Below are 17750 nucleotides of genomic sequence, written 5' to 3'. Positions count from 1 at the left end.
AATCCATGGTAACTACTTTGTATCATGTTCAGGCAGCCTCTCAATATTCTGGGGAAGATCTCTCAAGACCATGGCACTGTACTCATTGGGACGACACATACAGACTTCTCCTTAATTTAATATCTGTCTCATCCTTCAGCCTCAAATGCCTTCTGACAGTCTTGTCTTGTCTTTCTGCATCTGTGAACTACATAAACTTAAGCTGTTTTAGTTTTTCTTTCTATTCTTTTGAGTGCTTTTTGTCAAGACAAATTGGTCTGGATTTAAATCAGTTTTAAAAATGTTTAAAATGAAGTGGTCTTGGCAGGGAGCAGCTCCCTTTGATCAACACAAATTACTGACTCGTTTGTTTTTTAAGGAAATTTGCAGACACCTTGTTAAAGGAATTATAATCTCTGATGTCTTGAGCCAAAATAATCAAACAGGTACCATTACTTTCAAAGAAGCCCTCATACTAGTACAAGTTTAACTGCAAAAATGTAATGTCACAGAACCGGAGTGATAACTGTACTGGCAATCAGGTTCAAGATGTCACTAAAAAAGGATGGAATATAGATTTACTATTAAATTTTCTTAGTACTTACAGTACAATATTCAGTAACTTTATTATTTGGCCTTATATTGGCAAGCTTTTTCAGCCTTTAGACTCATAATTTCAAATTTTAAATATCTTACATGGTGATCCTTACCAGATAGTTATCTCCTTATAGCAAGTAAAGTGAAAACAATAAGAGGACTAACAACAACAACAACAAAAACCACAAATAACTCCTAATTATATCCAGTATGACACAGTTTTAAGAGGGTCTGATTTTCTGACTCTTTTCTCACTACTTCTGAGAAATCATCATTGGAAATGTGTGATTTCTCTTTGGAATACAGGAATTCTTCATTGCAACATGGACAATTTTCTTCAAATTCATGATTAACATTTATTTTTAAATTTTAGTAACTAACAATGATTGTTGATTTCTTGTCACATGAGATATCCTCATGAACATCAAGAAGGTCAGTGCAGTCAGAGAAATGTGTCCAATCAGTATGATCAAGGAGGCCATGATCACAGGAAAGTGAATGCCAGAATACATATCAAAATGTTACACTAGATTAAAAATCAGATGTGTCAGCTGAAGTTTAATGGCTGTATAAATAAGGAGAATTAATTTGTATTTGATTTGGCAGAGAAACGAGAATCATGGGTTGAATGAAACCAGAGAGATTATATGATGACAGAAAAAGGATAAAATTTTATTTACACTGAAGTAAGAAGAGATTTACACTGAGAAGAGATACAAAGGAGGTAAGACATCGTTACTTTTCTTGGGGATGAAGACAGACTTTTGTAGCAACACAAATAATGGGCTGTGATCCTAGTCAATAATTAGGCAAGATAATTAGGAAAGATCACGGACCACAGATGCTGTACAACCAAACAGAGACAGGTCAGCGAAGTGACCACCAGTGGTGAAGCCTGAGTTGAAGAGTTCGCCCAGTTGCAAGCCTGCATAACAATCATTGCAATGGTCTCCCACAAGAGAGAGAGGAAGAAAAGGTAAGTGGAAAACCAAGAGGGAGATTAATGTTCTGGTTTACTTCCGCAGAACTAACAGCTACATTACAAGGGGAGTAGGGGTGTGGGTGGAAATACTTACTTTTGGATAGAAAGGATAAGATGTCTAGTTTGTGTACATGTGTGCTCTGCTTTCAAGTTTTAGAGTCTCCACTTGCACCTAATTGCTCAAAGAAAATACCAAATGGAGTCAAAGAAATACTGTGGAATCAACTCATAAAGAAAGGCTATAGGGTTGATATATCTGAGTAGATTATGGAGAAGAAAACAAACAAACATATCTGATAACATCTACGCATTATCATACAACTGCTTTAATTGGGAAATGCTGCTGAAATAGAACCATTGTCATTTCCAATTATTTTATTAAAATCCTAGGTCTGTTTGCAAAACATGATGAAAAGCTTCATGACAGTAACAATAATGAAGTATCGCCACCACTGATGTCATACACATTGTCTGCAATGTGATCGTAATTACAGCAGCACCCAAAGCAGCAAATTAGCCCATCATGTGTCTGTTTGCAGTACCAGAGGCAGTGCTGCACAGTATTTTGGGAAACCACGATTAGCTTTGAGTCCAGTTTGACAGCAGATCCATTCAGTGGTCCTTGCAGTATAACAGAACTGAATTTTGCTGCTATCATTCAAGTTCATTAGTTGTCTAGCTAATAAAGATTGTACAACGCAACACATATTTGATAGCTAGTTTTATATAGAGAATCAGAGACCCTCATCTGTGAAGAAATCACAGTAACACCATGTTCAGCTAGGTTACATTACATTGAACAGTGAAAAAATACTGGCCTTTTCATCTTGGCAGTTCAAATTCTTTAAACACAAATAAGTCTATCCATACAGCTGTTGCCAAAGTCATGGAAGAAAGAAGCACAGGCTGAACTCATGGTAATTCTGCTACAAAAGACTCCACAAGAACCATATGATGTGTTTAATGATTGTCTGGGCAATTCAGAGCACAGAAACTATTGCTGTGCAGATAGCCCCAAAGACAGATACATCCATTGACCTAGAAGACAAATTCCTCCTTTCTAGTCTCCTCTGCTTGAACAGTGCATTATTGGTCCCCTAGATGTTTGCAGTGAGGATCATGGATCACTGCAGCCTTGGCAAACTATGGCAGGTGGAGTGGAAATCACAGATTTTACAAAGGAAGGCCCAGGTGAAGGGTTTAGCAAACAATGATGAAGGCCATCATTTTAGGAAATAACTTAAGAAGCAAATAGTACACCCAGCATTTAACCATTTCTATCCCTTCAAATACTTCTACTGAGAAGACAAGTTGCGCATGGATTTGAAGACAAATCTTTTCCATCTTTATCTTCAAATTAAATTTAAATTTCCTTCCTACTGAAAGGAAAACTTTTTTGCATAAATAAAAAAACATACCCAGTTATGGAAATCTCTTCTGCAGTTGAATCACCATGATTAAAAAAGTTTTATTACCACTCCTTCACATGAAAACAAAGACCACAATTACGATGTTAATGAGGCCCGCATGTAGTCAATAGTATGGCTGTGACCTGATAGCTTTGCATGGAGGGAGGCAACATGCAGGGCTGGCATGTCATGAGCCATATCTCAGCAGCACAGATAGAGCTGAGTGATGCATCCAGACATCAAACAGTGGAAGGCACAGGAAGGAGATGGTTGCAAGCTTGTTCAGCCTCAAAAAGAGGAAAATGAAAAGTGCTTCCATTCCCTCCTAAGGAGCAAGATTCTAAGGCTTCTCTGACAGCTGCATGACTCCTTAGTACCGTAGCTTGTATATGTAGCTTTTATTACACAGTGAGAAGCTAAATGGGATTATGCAATGATTAAAATAAAGCACATATCAGATAAGTGGTGAGCCTTACCAGTGCTAAATTATTTTCAAATTAACACAAAACACAGTGTTACTGCAGTCATTATATGACACAAAATGCTTGTCCAAAAAATCCATGGCATCAGAGATAACGGGTTACAGTATAGATTATGCCAGTAGAGGGATAGTTACCACGTGGCAAAGAAAGAAAGAGTATACTGAGAAGTAAAATATCTCAGGAGAAGAAAAAAATAATGAGGTGAATAAAAGCACTTTATAGTATGTATCATTTATAATCAATATTAAAATAACTATAATTTCACCTGTAACTACATTGATTTACTTTTCAACTCAGTTTACATTAAAAATAGGAGAGAATTTTAATGTTTTACAACATTTAAGACAGGGATATGATTTCCTTGTGCTTGATTTTGAAGCAATGGATTGGAAATAGCAGCAATAACCAGCCTTCACACAATGTTGACAAAATTTTGTGTGAACTGGAAAAAGAGATGATAATGATGATGTGGTATTGGGAAAAAATACATTTCCTTTAAGGTCTTCTATCATGAGACAGTAAATAAGTGCATCATATTTTATAACAGTACATCATCAGTTAATACATCATTTCAAAGTGCATCACTAGGCTGAGAAATAAACTGCCTTTCCTTGTTCATGTGACATCTGGAAGAGGGATTCCAGAGCCTCATTTAGCCTTTTTTTCTCATTTTATTTTAAACCAAAAATATTTATTCATTTATGAAAGTGAAGTGTTGTAATATAATACAAGGAGAAGCTCTTTGTCTTTAGCAGATCAATACACAGAAAACATGGGAAGACATTTTTAAGGAAAAAGAGAGGAATGTATAAGAGAAAAGCCAAATGTTCACTTAATGCCACTGCTACTTGTTCAGATGTCATTTATGTGTAGTCAAGGAAATAGTGTGGCTTTTTAGTTAGAAAAATGACTGCTGAGACCATTACATAATTTGCTGTGGACACGTGGGCCAAAATTACAAATATTATTTCACTCCCCACTTATCAGCTGTGTAATCTTGGAGATGAGAACAATGTGACATTTACAACATCCATTTATCACAGCAGCCTCACAATTAATTGAAGACAAAGCTAGTGTATATACTAGATTTCATAAAAGAACTTCTTATAAATACTACCCACTGATATTTGAGTGAAGGAGATGTGAAGCGAAGGAAAAAACTTGTCAAAAACAAACATGTTGGAATCTTCTTAGCATTCCAAACGAAAGCTGCATTTTTTTGCAGTACTATAAGCAAATGAATGGCTGACCCAAAGCTCTGTGAAAAGGATTAAAAGAGTCACATTGATTTCCAATGGGCTGTGGCATGGTCTGTAAACAGGTGTCCTGGTGATGCTCAGTAAACTCACAGCAGTCATCACAGCACTGCTCCAATAGGGATTATTAGATGTGAAGATAAATTCTAAGTGCTGTCCCAACCACTAATAGGCAAAATTTATTTTATCTGTCACTATACTTAATGTTCAGATGATTACTGGATTAGCAGGTAGTGGAAGCTCATATGCAAGTAGACCTCTAACCTTCCCTTACATAGGTCATTAAAGCAAATTAAAACTTTCTATAACTGATTTTCATACTTTAAAAGCCACATTGTGTTTTTTGAATATATTTCTCAAGCTACTTTTCCTGATGCTAAGATATGTGTCATTTCTTGCAGTTATACCTTATTGCAAGAATTTGCTCTAATCTTACAACCAAATATTTTCTTGATGTTCTTCTAATCTTCATTTTAAGTTAATCAATCTGTGACAATATGGTTGTTCTTTCAGTCTGTTACTTTTTGTAATATTTGAATCTGTCAAGCCTTCAGAGTTTAAACCGGTGTAGGTGTCTCACAGATCTGAGCATGGCATCACAAAGATAATAATGTCCTCCCAAATAAGGGAGCAAAACAGACAGAGAACATACGTTCTCATGACGTATAAGAACAGGAGTACAGTGCTAGCAGGTGTCAGTGCCTTGCCTATGCTGTGGCAAGCAGGGCTGACACAGTCCCAGAGTGCCATGCAAGCACAAGAGTTGCCATTTTCAGGAGAAAGCTTTGGGAAAACTTGGACAACGGCATCTAAAGTACTAGAAACCTTGTAGTGAGAGTGTAGGAGATCACAGAGAAGGAAAAATTATATTCTTTCTTTTCCACAATGGCATAAGTTTCAACAGAGTGTGCCTCAGCCTTAAAAATGTTTATGGGTGGAGTTTTCCATATAAAAAAAACTATGTTTTAGCTGCTATTGTTTTTACTTTTAATCTTTGACGATTTTCAGGTTTGATAATTGAGTGCTCATTGTACACTACTTGCAAAGCAAAAATGGCCCAAGATTTATATATAAGATAAACTTTGAAGTCAAAGTAATTCCTAAATCCCCTCCACAAACACTACACTTGTTAACTACCTTGTTTGATGAGAGGAATGATGCAAATACAGACAAAACATGCAAAGGTAATGAAAAGCATATTGTCAAACGTATGGAGTAGCAAAGATAAAATCAAAATACTTGAGAAATAAATATAGAAATCTGGACACATACCTAATTGAAGGCCATAGGTATAGCAATCCATTACAGTATGAGTTCTTTTTAGACAGAAATCATGAAAATAATTCCAGACATTTTTTAAAGAGATTTAGTAAATGATCAAACAAATACATAAGTCAGAAGAGCTTTGTCCACCACAGCAGGACACTGGCGCAGCATATTTAACCACTGAGTCACAGCTGCCCTTAAGGTCTAAAGACATTTTATGCTCTAGAATGAAAAACAGGATGAGGTTCCACTACTTCAAGGTCTCAGAACATACTTCATAGTAAGCTGCACAGCAACTCATCATATTCCTAAGCAGAGCAGTAGTGACTCACATTCTGTGGTGTTAAATCCTTCCTCATCTGTAATATTTTGCTGCTCAAATAGCTACAAACATAAAGGAGGATTTATCACATAACCAACATATTAAAATCAAAAGTCACTTTGTACTGAGCTACCCACAAGAATGTAGCAGAAATCTGCCAAAGCAAAACCGGTCAATCACAGCACCCTAATCTTAGTATCTCTTTACACAAGATGTAGTATAGGGAATTGACCTTTTTTCTTTTTTCATACCTTTATCCCAGAATAAGAATAGCCCAGATTAAGTTTGAAACCAGCCCTCGCCAGATATGCCTAAACACAGAAGAAATGAATACAAGAAGCAGTGCAAGACTGAAAGCTGTTGAAAAACATTTTTGTCTTGAAAACAGCGCATAGAATCAAATGAATGCTGTTCCAAACATTCACCTCAGCAAGGTCAGTTAGTGATGTAATAACTGATTTGGGAAATATGACAAGCTCCATAGGTAATGAAAGGACCTCACTGGAGAACTAATTCGCTTCAGCAGCAATTCTGTTTGAATAAACTAATCAGTCAGGGGACTGTGATTCCACCTCCTTCAGGTTCTTAAATCCTGTACACAGACCCCGAAGTAGGCTACCTCCTTTTTGGAGTGAGAAGGATAAAATCAGTCTGATACCTGTGAAACCAGGAACACATTTTCCTCTTTATTTACCCCTGCTTTTCCACTAGGTTCTGCCGAAAGTATCCTCTACGCAAAGAGTCTTCCTTCCATCCCTTCCCAGTATTAAAAAGTCCAGCCCTTTCCACTCCATCCATGACTTAAGGTTTCCTAAATAAGCACTGAAGGCACAGTTCTGCTCCATGAGACATGAGCTGGGCGCAGACAAAGGCAGGACTACTTGGGAAGAGCCAAGGGAGAGCTTTGTGGCAAACTCGAAAAGCCTGTCTTATAGCAAAGCAGAACACCCAAAGCTGACACTGGGTTTTCTGATCCCGGCACAAAAATGAACAGCTGCCAGCATTATACTCCTGTTCAACTGAAGGGATTAAGATAGTGTCTGAAAACGAGTCACTGGGAGCTGATTAATCCTCAGCAGGCACATTTGTTTACTCTGCTCATTAATTAGGTATGTCATGGTGGCCGGGTAAGGCAACTCTCCTGGCAGCCTTCCCGCTGCAGAGTGATATGCCTCACAGTGCACAGGCATGCAGGGGAAACTTCAGATTGTACCTGCAGAAAATTTGTCTCCCACTCCCTGGAATAACTACAAAAGCACAAGCAAGGCACGGAAAGAAATACAGCAACAGAAAGAACATGAGCCCACAGTCCTTGTTTCCCAGCAGCAAACACTTGCTGCTTATTATTTATAACACTTTTCTGGAGAAAGGAAAATCAACACACTTGAGAACTAAAACTGCAAATTTCTGTACACAGATGAATTTCAAAAGATCCCGAAGCCCTCTCTTTAAGCCATATAATCTGGAAAATTACTTGGAAAAAAATCCGGAAAAAATGGAAAGGACAAAATCAAAATGGCTCATAATTTCAGACGAGAATGCACCAATTAATCTCAGCAGAGAAAGATCCTTCCTTGTGGGACTGTAAGATTGATATCTTCCTTAGATCAGCAACTTTTCTACTCTTACTGCAACTCTCTGTGTTATTTTGAGCTCATTTCCAATCTCATTTGGATTTATTCATATATTCCAAAACACTCCAGCTTCATACATTCCACCAGTGTGGCTAGCAAACATACCATGTAGTGCTTCAAGTTAATAGAGTGCTTCAAGTGCTACATGTTAATAGTGAGGAGTACTGTTTTTAGGAAGAATCTCTGTGTTTGACTCTTTTTCCTCGTTTTCCACTCAGTTATGAGTATAGTCAATGCCTACATTCAATATTCAAAGATTTAAAAAAAAAAAAAAAAAAGCAACATATCACATTTTTAACATTCCTTTTTATCTACATGGCTTCTGTTTGAGTCACAGGGAACGGGACGTTTTCCCTAACATTCAATGTACCACTGGGAAAAAGGGAGGCTAGACCCAGTGCCCTTTACTCGCTCAGACCGAGTTCACCTTCAGAGGAAACGTACCTTCCCGCGGGGCCGCCAGCAGAGGGCGGCGGAGGGGCGCCGCACAGGCCGAGGCCGCGCGTCCTCCTCGGGCGCAGCGCGGAGCTGGGCCGTCCCCCGGCTTCTGCAAGGTGGGAGTCCGCAGCCCCGGCCCGCACGGGGTGAGCGCGACGGGGGCTGAGGGAGGGCGGCGGGAGGCTTGGTGTTGCGGGGCAGCCCTGCGTGCGGCTGCTGTGTTGCCCGCAGCGCAGGCTGTGAGCGGGGCAGGCCGCGGTAGTTAGCTCGCTGGACGCCTTTCTCTTTCAGTCTGTAGACACATTTGGGAAGGCTCGGGAGGAGCGGGGCTTCCTGGTGGCGGGCGGTAGTGGGAAAACGTGTTGCGCCCGGGAAAGGTTTGCAAATGGAGGCGGTCGGTACGGGGCCGCCTGGCCCAGCTCGTGCGGTCCTTGCTGCCTTGCGGTGTCACCGTGTTTTGTCGTGCCGCGTCATCCTGATCATTAGCAAACCGAAACCCACTGCCAGTAGTTCTCTTTTCCTGGCTTACCATACCAGCATTTGAATCAGGAGGCATAGAAAAAATATGGTAAGCCTCCGCTGACTTGGGCCTTCAGTCTGCATCTGCATCACAGAATGGTTTGGGTTGGAGGGGACCTCAGTGCCCACCCAGCCCCAGGCCGTGCCGTGGGCAGGGCTGCCCATCCCAGCTCAGCTGCCCAGGGCCCCATCCAGCCAGGCCTTCAGTGCCTCCAGGGATGGGGCACCACAGCTTTTCTGGGCAGCTGTGCCAGGGCCTCACTGCCCTCTGAGGAAAGACTTTCCTCCTAAGATCTAATCTAAATTTCTGCTGAAGCCATCATTCCATTGTAGAAGGCCACCAGATTGATGGGACGTTGTCTCCCTTTGTGAAGTCGTAGTGGTTGTCTGAGATCCCCATCTTCCATCTGCCTTAATATATCTCCCAGGAGGATCTGTTCTGTCATCATCCCAAAGAAAAAATCCAAGCTGCTGTTTCCCAGATCTTCATTTCACCTTTTCTCAAAAATGGGAGTGGTGTTTCCTTTTTTTCCGGTCACTGGGGATTTCACCTGACATCTGTTTCTCTTTCCTATTTCTTTGTCACACTAGAGTGAGGAATTAATGGGGAGTCAAGTCAGCAGAACAGAAATTAACAGAGTTTCTTTAAGAAAAACAGCTAGGAGGTATTTAGGACTGGGATCCATTTTAGGCAAATTTAGTAGTTTTCTTGGTGCTGATATATTACCATACAGAAAAAGGTTTGATTGGTCCAAGCAGTCATGACTGATCAAACACATGCTAAGGTTCCAGAATGAAGTAGTGCATCACTGTGCAGTGTATACAGACAAATGCCTGTCTGGTCATAGCAATTTCATTTTCAGGTCTACATACACATTCATAGAAAGAAAACAGTATGCAGTGCATAATCTTATCCAGATACATAGGTAATTTTGTGTATAAAACAACCAGGAACACAATGCAAGAATCTGTCAGTGATTTGGAGTGAGACTCAGAATATATAGTGTCATTGAAGTACAGAGTTAGGGAGAAAGTCAGCCATACTTCTCTTTCAATGACTGATGCTAAGCTAAAGTTTTTACAGCTAATTGTCTTGTCCAAATAATGGCTAGTTCTAGTCTCACATCTTATTTTTCCAGCATCCCAAAATATGGATAGGAAATTAATTCAATTTGGCTTTGCAAAATACACCATGCATGGGCCAAGTTTGAACTCAGAAGTATCATGAGTTAAATTATTGTGTACTACTGTAGTATAAGAAAGGCAGGGTTTTGAAGTTTGCAAGCATCCTTTCTTTTTACATTTTTGGGTTGATTCTCTCTCTCAAACAGGTCTTTATAATAGCTTGGAGGCAGGGGAGTGAAAAGCGTGGAGTAATCATGTTGAATGATTTTATATTTGCTTTAGCAGTTTAATTTTTTCATGACAGAAGACAAGTACAACACAGATATGAACAGGATGTGAACACTGTGTGGCACTTCCCTGGCTTTTTGTCAGCGGTGAAACTGGCTGGAAGTGACCTGTGAAGCTGGTCTCTGCCTCTCAGGAGCTGTGCTCAGCTCAGTGAGGGCTGGCACCGGGAGCATGCTCCTCCCATGTTGCTGTGGTGTTGGTGTGCATGTGCTGAGCACATGGTCCTCTGAATGCTGCTTAGGTGAATTGTGCAGCTACAGTAGATTTTCCTGGTGAGCAGTTAGATATTCCCTTTCACTATCTTCTGATCAGTAGCAGCTATGCTGAACCCTACACAACAGCAGAAACCTCCTGGGTTCCTGCACCACCACAGCTCTGGTGTTTTATCCAAAACCTTAATCTTTTTCCGTGAAGGAAGATTATTAACCCCTCCCTGATTTATGTGCATATTTCTGCCAGAGCAGAACCATGGTTACACTTCGGTAAAGCTCAGTTGCTCCTAGCTAGCGCCTTGCTTTATTGCATCTTGAATGCAGCTGTTCTGGCCACTGCCCACATACAGATGCTGTTCAGCAACTGTAGGTTTCTGAAACATAGGAAGTCAAACTGCATCTTTTGTACTGTGGAAACATGACACTGTCCGACACTATCTCACCCTCCCTGTGGGCAAGGTGTCTCAGGCTGCTTTGTGCTGGAGGAGCAGAGCACGTCTGGAGCCTGGGCTGTGACTGGTTTCATTTCATAAATCCAATTAGTTCTTTGAGTCATTCTGCAGCTGGCATTACAGCATGGCCTTAGTGTCATTTTCCGAGGGTGAATAATTTGGCAACCAAGATTATACAGTCCTTAGATTGTTTATGAAAACATCCAGCCAAAGTCTGTGTTCTCCTGCAAGGCTCTTCTTTTAGTAATAGTACTGGTTAATGAAGATTTGCTCCTGAACTGTAAATACAGCATTGCTTATGATTATTTGAAATTGATGGGGGAGTAAGATGCTGGACTTTTGTCTTTATTCTTGTGAGATCCTGAAGCTCTATGTTGATAGCTGCATATCCACTTGTGTTTAATTGGTGTTTTGTCAGTGTCGTCCAAGCTCAGTTTGGGATGGAGGGGTCTAAAAGTAGGGATAAAGGAGAGAACCAGAGTCATTCTACACACAACATATGTGTAAGTGGGGGAATAAATCTGTGTATATCTAGGCTTTAATCATTCTACTGTTCACAAAATAGTATGGGGACAATTGTCCTTGTTTTGAAGGAATGAAGTTTGCCTTACTAGGCTGACAACAAAAGTAAACTTACCAGAATGCAAACTATTTGTTTTTTGACTTTTTTATCTTGCATGTGAGCAAGCTGGCGTAGTACACTTCACTGTGCCAAAAATAAACCAGAGCAATGTAATATTAATACTTGGAAGTCCAGCGCATACAGTGGGCTCTTCTTTACTGCACATCCTAAAACAAGAGTATCAGTTGCAACTTAGTCCTGCTTTTCTTCTCTGTTATCCCATTGGTTTATACTTGAGTTTAAGCTTGTGCTATTTCATGGTATGTTTGTGGTCCTCTGCAGTCAGTAGAACTATAGGCAAGTTCTGCTTGAGTGGAAAATGAACAGTTTGACTTTGTGTAAACTGACTTGATAGCTACAGTGCATAATCTCATAGTAAATATTGCCTGTGCTGGTGTTCTCTGTGCAGACTCCCTTTTGTTTCTCTTCTTTACCTCCAAGTCCCAGAATGTCATTCAGAGATTCCCTTAAGATTAAGCTGGGGAGGAAGCACTGTTGTTATTAGTTTTCCTGTAGTTTGATGACTTCAATTTGCCACCCTTCAACAGCAACACTTTCTATGAGTTTTCTTAAGCTTCCCCAAAGAAAGCAAAAACATACCAGCATCATTCAAAAATTAATTTGCTGTTGCAGGAAGGACTCAGGGTGATATGCATGCTTTCATTATACTTTTATTAACTTTTTACAAAGTTAAATTGTCTTAGCTGCAGCATTTTATTTGCTGCAGGAAGCATTATTTTAATATTCTGATTAGGTACAGATTAGTCTTTTGATGGAATAATTTTAAGTAGAATATGTCAAGCACTGCGGCAAGATTACTGAGGTTCAAAGCATAGCACTTTGCCTTTGGTTAATATCACATAATTCTTACTAGTGTATGCCAAGTTGAAACTGTTATACATTTATGTCAGTGTTAGTAATACAGAATTTAAAAGAGGCATTTCAGCAAGGAAATATATATTTGTTAATGGAGCTGCAATTCTTGAGCTACTTCAAACTGCTTCTGGTCTGTCACAGAGTTTTTCTGATTAAAAAGCAGTTGATCTGTGAACATAGAAGTGCTAGGAAAATGGTTTGATTGTATATTTTAGAGCTGTTACTGAAGAACCACATTAAGCTTTAAATTGAACTTTGTTACTTATACCAGAAAACAATTAAAGCATATGTTTTATTTTTGCCTTAGGAGGACAATGATATTTTGTTTTCTAAGCAGAACAGTGCAACTAGCAAGTACATCCAGTCTACCAGGAAGACAACTCTGTTCAGCTCGCACGAATAAGCCAGTATTGACTCTGTTCACCAAGGTAAAAGTAGTTTTCAGAATAAAGCATCAATATACACAAATCCTAGATGAAACGACTTGACCTTTTGTGTAGTTTTGGTCATTTGCTTTTAGGATGTTTTTTTACTCTTGGCTTTACAGCACTTTTCTCTCACAAGCAAGTAGTTAAAAGCAACAAATGGAGATTTCAGGACTATTCAATCTCAGTGACACTGTGGTCCATTTTCTAGTAGAAAATTGTTCTCTAACTGCTAGTGTTTCATCCTGGAAATGGACATCAAAGATGAGTTTTCGTACCTAATCTGTTCAAGACAGACATAAACAGTCAAAATAGGCTCTTCGAAGCACTCATTTAATTTCACTGCTATATTTGAGACTGAAAATATATCAGAGTAGTACTGATAGTATACGAGGAAAAAGAAAAGTCTGCTATCACCCTTTCTTTTGCTTTATGGGCTCTGTAAAGCTAACAGGAATAAAATGAAATAAACTTTTGTTTGGGGTGTAGGCTGTTAGGATTCTTAGCCACATGTAGGAAACAGGTATGATGAGCAAGAATGGTCATCTGTGAGCTACTGCCTTCCACAAATTGTTACTAAGAATCTGCTATATCTGCAGAGGTCTTTTTCACTTTCAGACAGAATGGCACGCTGCAGTTAACTATGGTTAGTCATTACATAATTTCTGAGGCTTTTGGTAGAATAGTGTTAAATGCAAAGCACTGAGAATGTTGATATCAGTATGGCAGTACTTGTTGGTTTTGGGTGAAATTCATATGATTTCCTCTTCCTGAACAATCTTTGTTCATTCCCTTCCTAGCTGTAAAAGAGTGTTTAAACTGTGTAACAGAGGAATAGATTTTATTAAAAGTCCTCATCAGTTGTTTCCTAGTTAGTGGAATGCATTCTTTAAGGACAGTACTGTACAGCTTTCTTCTCTCCTTGCCTGATTCAGCATGAATTCATTCACAAAGCAAATGTGATAAGGTAGGGAATAATGAGCTTGGCTTTGGATTAATAATTGGGAAGAAGCTCCTTTGTATGATATTGTGTCACAAAATCTTAAACCAGTAATACTGTATGAAATAAAATTTTCTGGGTGCAGAGGTCAGGTAGCTCTCTAAACTGCCTTGTCTGGCTGAATGTGTTTTTAACGTAAAATGTTTTTCATGTCCTGTATCACTGTCAGTTGCAAAGAAGAAGGCAGACTGCTTTAAACTAATGACTGCTTCTAGTTTATACTTATTATTATTGCATTTCTCCCTCCTTCCAATTTTTAAGAATGAAAAGAAAAGAGGAAGAAAAGGCAGGAGAGAGCTATGGCTTCTGTGACCACATTAAACTAGTAGATGGTAGCATTGCCAAATGGTCTTTCCCCTAAGAGGCTTTGTTTATGCCAACACAGGCATTCACACAACAACTGCTCCAGGTTTAAAAAAAAAAAAAAATTTTTTTTTTAATAGTGTTACTGTAAGTCAAATCAATTTTCATGTCTAGTTTTACCATGCAGCTGTATGAGTGCTTATGTTAGTACAAAAGAAGTGGTGGCAGGAACATAGGCATGCTTCCTTCAGCTTCAGTGTAAAATAAGTATCAAACTGCAGGCAGAGTATGCCACACAAATGAGCGTTGTCTATAGAAATAAAACTTTCCCTCCCAGCATGTGTACTGTCAAACAGATCCAGCTAATAATACAGCACAGGTCCCTTTGAGAAGGGATTTTAACTGTGTCAGCAGTAGGAATCCCACTTTCTGCAGTAAGGTACCTTTCAGATGGGGGATTGTGTAAGACAGCCTCAACCAGGCAGCCCTATTTATCCTATCACAGAATATATATTATATATCCTATTACAGAATAGGATAAATTCACAGCAGAGACCTACTATTGTGCTAAGTACTGAAAAATGTATGATAATGTAAGTAGACCATTTAAACTGATTCAACTGTTAGTGGAGTCAGTTCATTGTCTGATTCCAAACCAGTGCCAATCATATTAGTACTATGCAGTACAAACACTTGCCTTTCATGCAGGAAAGCAAAATATATTCTTTGTTGAAAATCAACTTAGTTTTTTAAATGCTTTTGTGTGACTGTTAGAAAGTTTACCACAAACGTAGGAAAATTAAGAACATCCTAATAACACTACAAAGAGGCTGGCTCTTCGAACTGAGTGTGAAGGAGTGATGTGAAGAACTGATGTGCAGGATTCTGGAGCATTTCTTTTGGTCACTGATAATGCACTTTTAGGTCTCTAATATATTGATCTATCCAAAAGCCGCAAGCAAAAACCCAGAACTGTTGATGTTTAGCATCTTGCGTAAGTTTTCAGAGTATAAGGATATGTCCCTGCATGAAAAACAGTTTAGATGGATCTGAATCGAAAGTAGAGTATTTAATCCAGATGAGTTAACATATGGGAAGTAAGAAATAGCTCTGTATTTAAAGAAGCCATAGAAAGATTTTTAAGTGGGAAGGAGTAGGTCTTTTCCAGCTGTAAGTGATGTTTCGTGACAGAAGAACGTCTGTTTGTTTTGCTGTGTGAGTTATAGGCCAAATTCTGCTACTACAGATACTGAAGCAGCGTGCCTTCATGTGAGTCACTGTTTCACATGAGCGGTGTTCTGACAGTCATGATACATTATCAGCAGAAGTCAGCTGATAGCTACACAGGAAGTCTAGGGAATTTTCAGAAAGGAGAGGTTTTCTTGAACCCCGTTGCAGGTCAGAGCTGTTTGCCAGTTCACTCTGCTGGAGGTTTTTTGCCCTCCTAGCTGTGCAGGTTGGGAGGTATCATGTTTAATTTCTATCAGACGTTGTCAGCCTATGTCTTGCTATTTGAACTGACACTGGTGACTTGATCTGTAGTGGAACAGAAGTTACTCATGTGAGTCCCTCACTTGCTCCACTTCTGACTAGAGCATTATGGGCAGTTGTTTCCAACTGGAGATGGAAGCAGTTTTACCTGCAGCTGCTAGCCGGAAGAAGGGATGTGTTTATGGCCTTATAAACCGTAGTGACCTTCTAAACCTTTGGAATAGCAGTTGAAAAATGTTAATTTGTAAGAAAAATAACAGCGAATGTATGCTTTTTGTGGGTGAAGCAAGAGTAATTTCTTTTTGTCCATGCTGCAAGGATAAAAATTTAGAAAGCCTTAAGACGTGAGAGAAATGACGGAGGGAAATGATGTTTGCAGTAATGATCACATCTGCCTGTTTTGTTCTTTACAGTGCAGCTAATTTATGTGTTTTACTTTGTGCTTTATGATGGTCTCCATTTTTCCCCTTTAGAAACCTTGCCCTCTTTGTGATGAAGCAAAAGAAGTGCTTGAGCCATATAAGAGAAGGGTAACGTATTGCAATACTGTATACATTTCAAATAGAGAAAAAATGAGGGTTCTTTCTTTGAGGAAGAAAATTGCTTGGATTTATTTGCATCCAATATGCTTTCATGGGTGACCTCTTCAAGACAATTTCAGCACTGATTTCCATAAAATTCATTATCCAGAAAACATTTTGAGACTAAGCAGCTCTAGTAAGTATTGGCAAACCAAACCATCATACACTTAATTGCAAAAGTTTTTAAAACCACTGCACTTGTAAATACTGTTTCCTGTCTGACAGGAGTATACAATTTTTATGGGGCAGGTGATGATAACATTTGGGAAATATTTTGGTAAATAGGACTTCAAATGTTTCAACTGTATTTAAGGACAGTTTTTTCTTTGCCCTGGGAAGAAGTTGTTAATAGTAGCGTTTGAAAGGTATTGCACTGTACTGCTTGACACTTTGTTGTAGCTAATATTCAAAGGAAACGGGTTCTGTACAGGGGATCAAAAGTACTGAACTGGAGTGAGTCCTTTGCAGGTGCATAGCTAAGGACTGTGGCTGCATACATTTTGTTGCCATAAAATGGACAATTTTTTGAAATATAGAAGAATAAATCCAGAAGCATAAAGTGAACCTTCTTTCATTTCTGAAAAAGAATCTTGATGCAAAGATAAGCCACTTTTCCACTGTAGTATGTAATGACATATTTCTTTTCTGTCACAGTTTATTTTGCAGGAGGTGGATATTACCCTTCCGGAGAACTCGTCATGGTATAATAAATACAAATATGACATACCTGTTTTTCATTTGAATGGGAAGTTCTTAATGAAGCATCAAGTAGACATTCAAAAGTTTGAGGACCAGCTTACGAAGCTGGAGATGCATAATGATGGAAACCATTGAAGAAAATATGGTTGTTCCAATTGGGTTCTGAAACAACTGTGCAAAATAAATGGTATGAAGAAATAGTACTCATTATCTGGCCTTTTCTTAGAACTTACTGTACCTATGTTCTTAAAAAAAATGGGTGACTCATATTCTGTTTTGTATTAGTCATTCAGTCCAGCTGCCTCAGTAGCAACTGTAGAGAGCATCTGCTGTATTCTTAGACTGTGGCTTTTCATTGATAGAATAAATGTTGCTCCATAGCAGCAGAGAAAATGAAACATGCTTTGAGATTGTTAGTATGTGTAAGCTGCAGGTCTGTAAGAGACATGAAGAAGTATAGAAGTCTGTCCCAAGTGCTCATTTTGAAGCGGAGAAGAAGGCTGTAAATGTGCTGTAAATGAAAAGCACACTTGATTAAAGGTGGCATATTCTCAATGAAGGAGAATTGTACCTATAGAATAATCAGCACAATTTGATGAAGCTATTATTCATACATTAACAGTTGAGTGTTTTTTTTTCTCATGGGGTGAACATGTTGCACTTAAATACGTTCTGTCTTCTATTGCAAGCTTTGAGCTCCTCAGTACTAGAGTTACTCCCCATCACAACTGAGAGAGAATGAAGTACAATAGAGCCAAACAAACAGGATCTGCAATGAAAGCAACATTTATT

The 17750-nt window shown here is 39.0% G+C and overlaps 1 protein-coding gene across 2 annotated transcripts; it reads left to right on the top strand.

The window, feature by feature from the left end:
- The first annotated feature begins 8382 nt into the window (after positions 1–8382).
- On the top strand, positions 8383–17161 carry CUNH5orf63 (chromosome unknown C5orf63 homolog). 2 transcript variants are annotated; one of them, XM_052701095.1, is made up of 4 exons: positions 8383–8481; positions 12767–12887; positions 16152–16208; positions 16914–17161. In XM_052701095.1, exons 2-4 carry the CDS (start codon positions 12774–12776, stop codon positions 17091–17093), a joined length of 351 nt encoding a protein of 116 aa, XP_052557055.1. In that variant the 5' UTR covers positions 8383–8481; positions 12767–12773; the 3' UTR covers positions 17094–17161. The 2 variants fall into 2 exon arrangements, with proteins under 2 accessions (XP_052557055.1, XP_052557057.1); XM_052701097.1 differs by having other exon boundaries at positions 8404–8511.
- Positions 17162–17750: the final 589 nt, after the last annotated feature.

This window comes from Tympanuchus pallidicinctus, unplaced genomic scaffold (assembly GCF_026119805.1).
Source record: "Tympanuchus pallidicinctus isolate F22 unplaced genomic scaffold, pur_lepc_1.0 scaffold4, whole genome shotgun sequence".
Lineage (NCBI taxonomy): Eukaryota > Metazoa > Chordata > Aves > Galliformes > Phasianidae > Tympanuchus > Tympanuchus pallidicinctus.
Note: the sequence above shows the minus strand (reverse complement) of the source record. Positions and strands in the feature narration are given on the sequence as shown.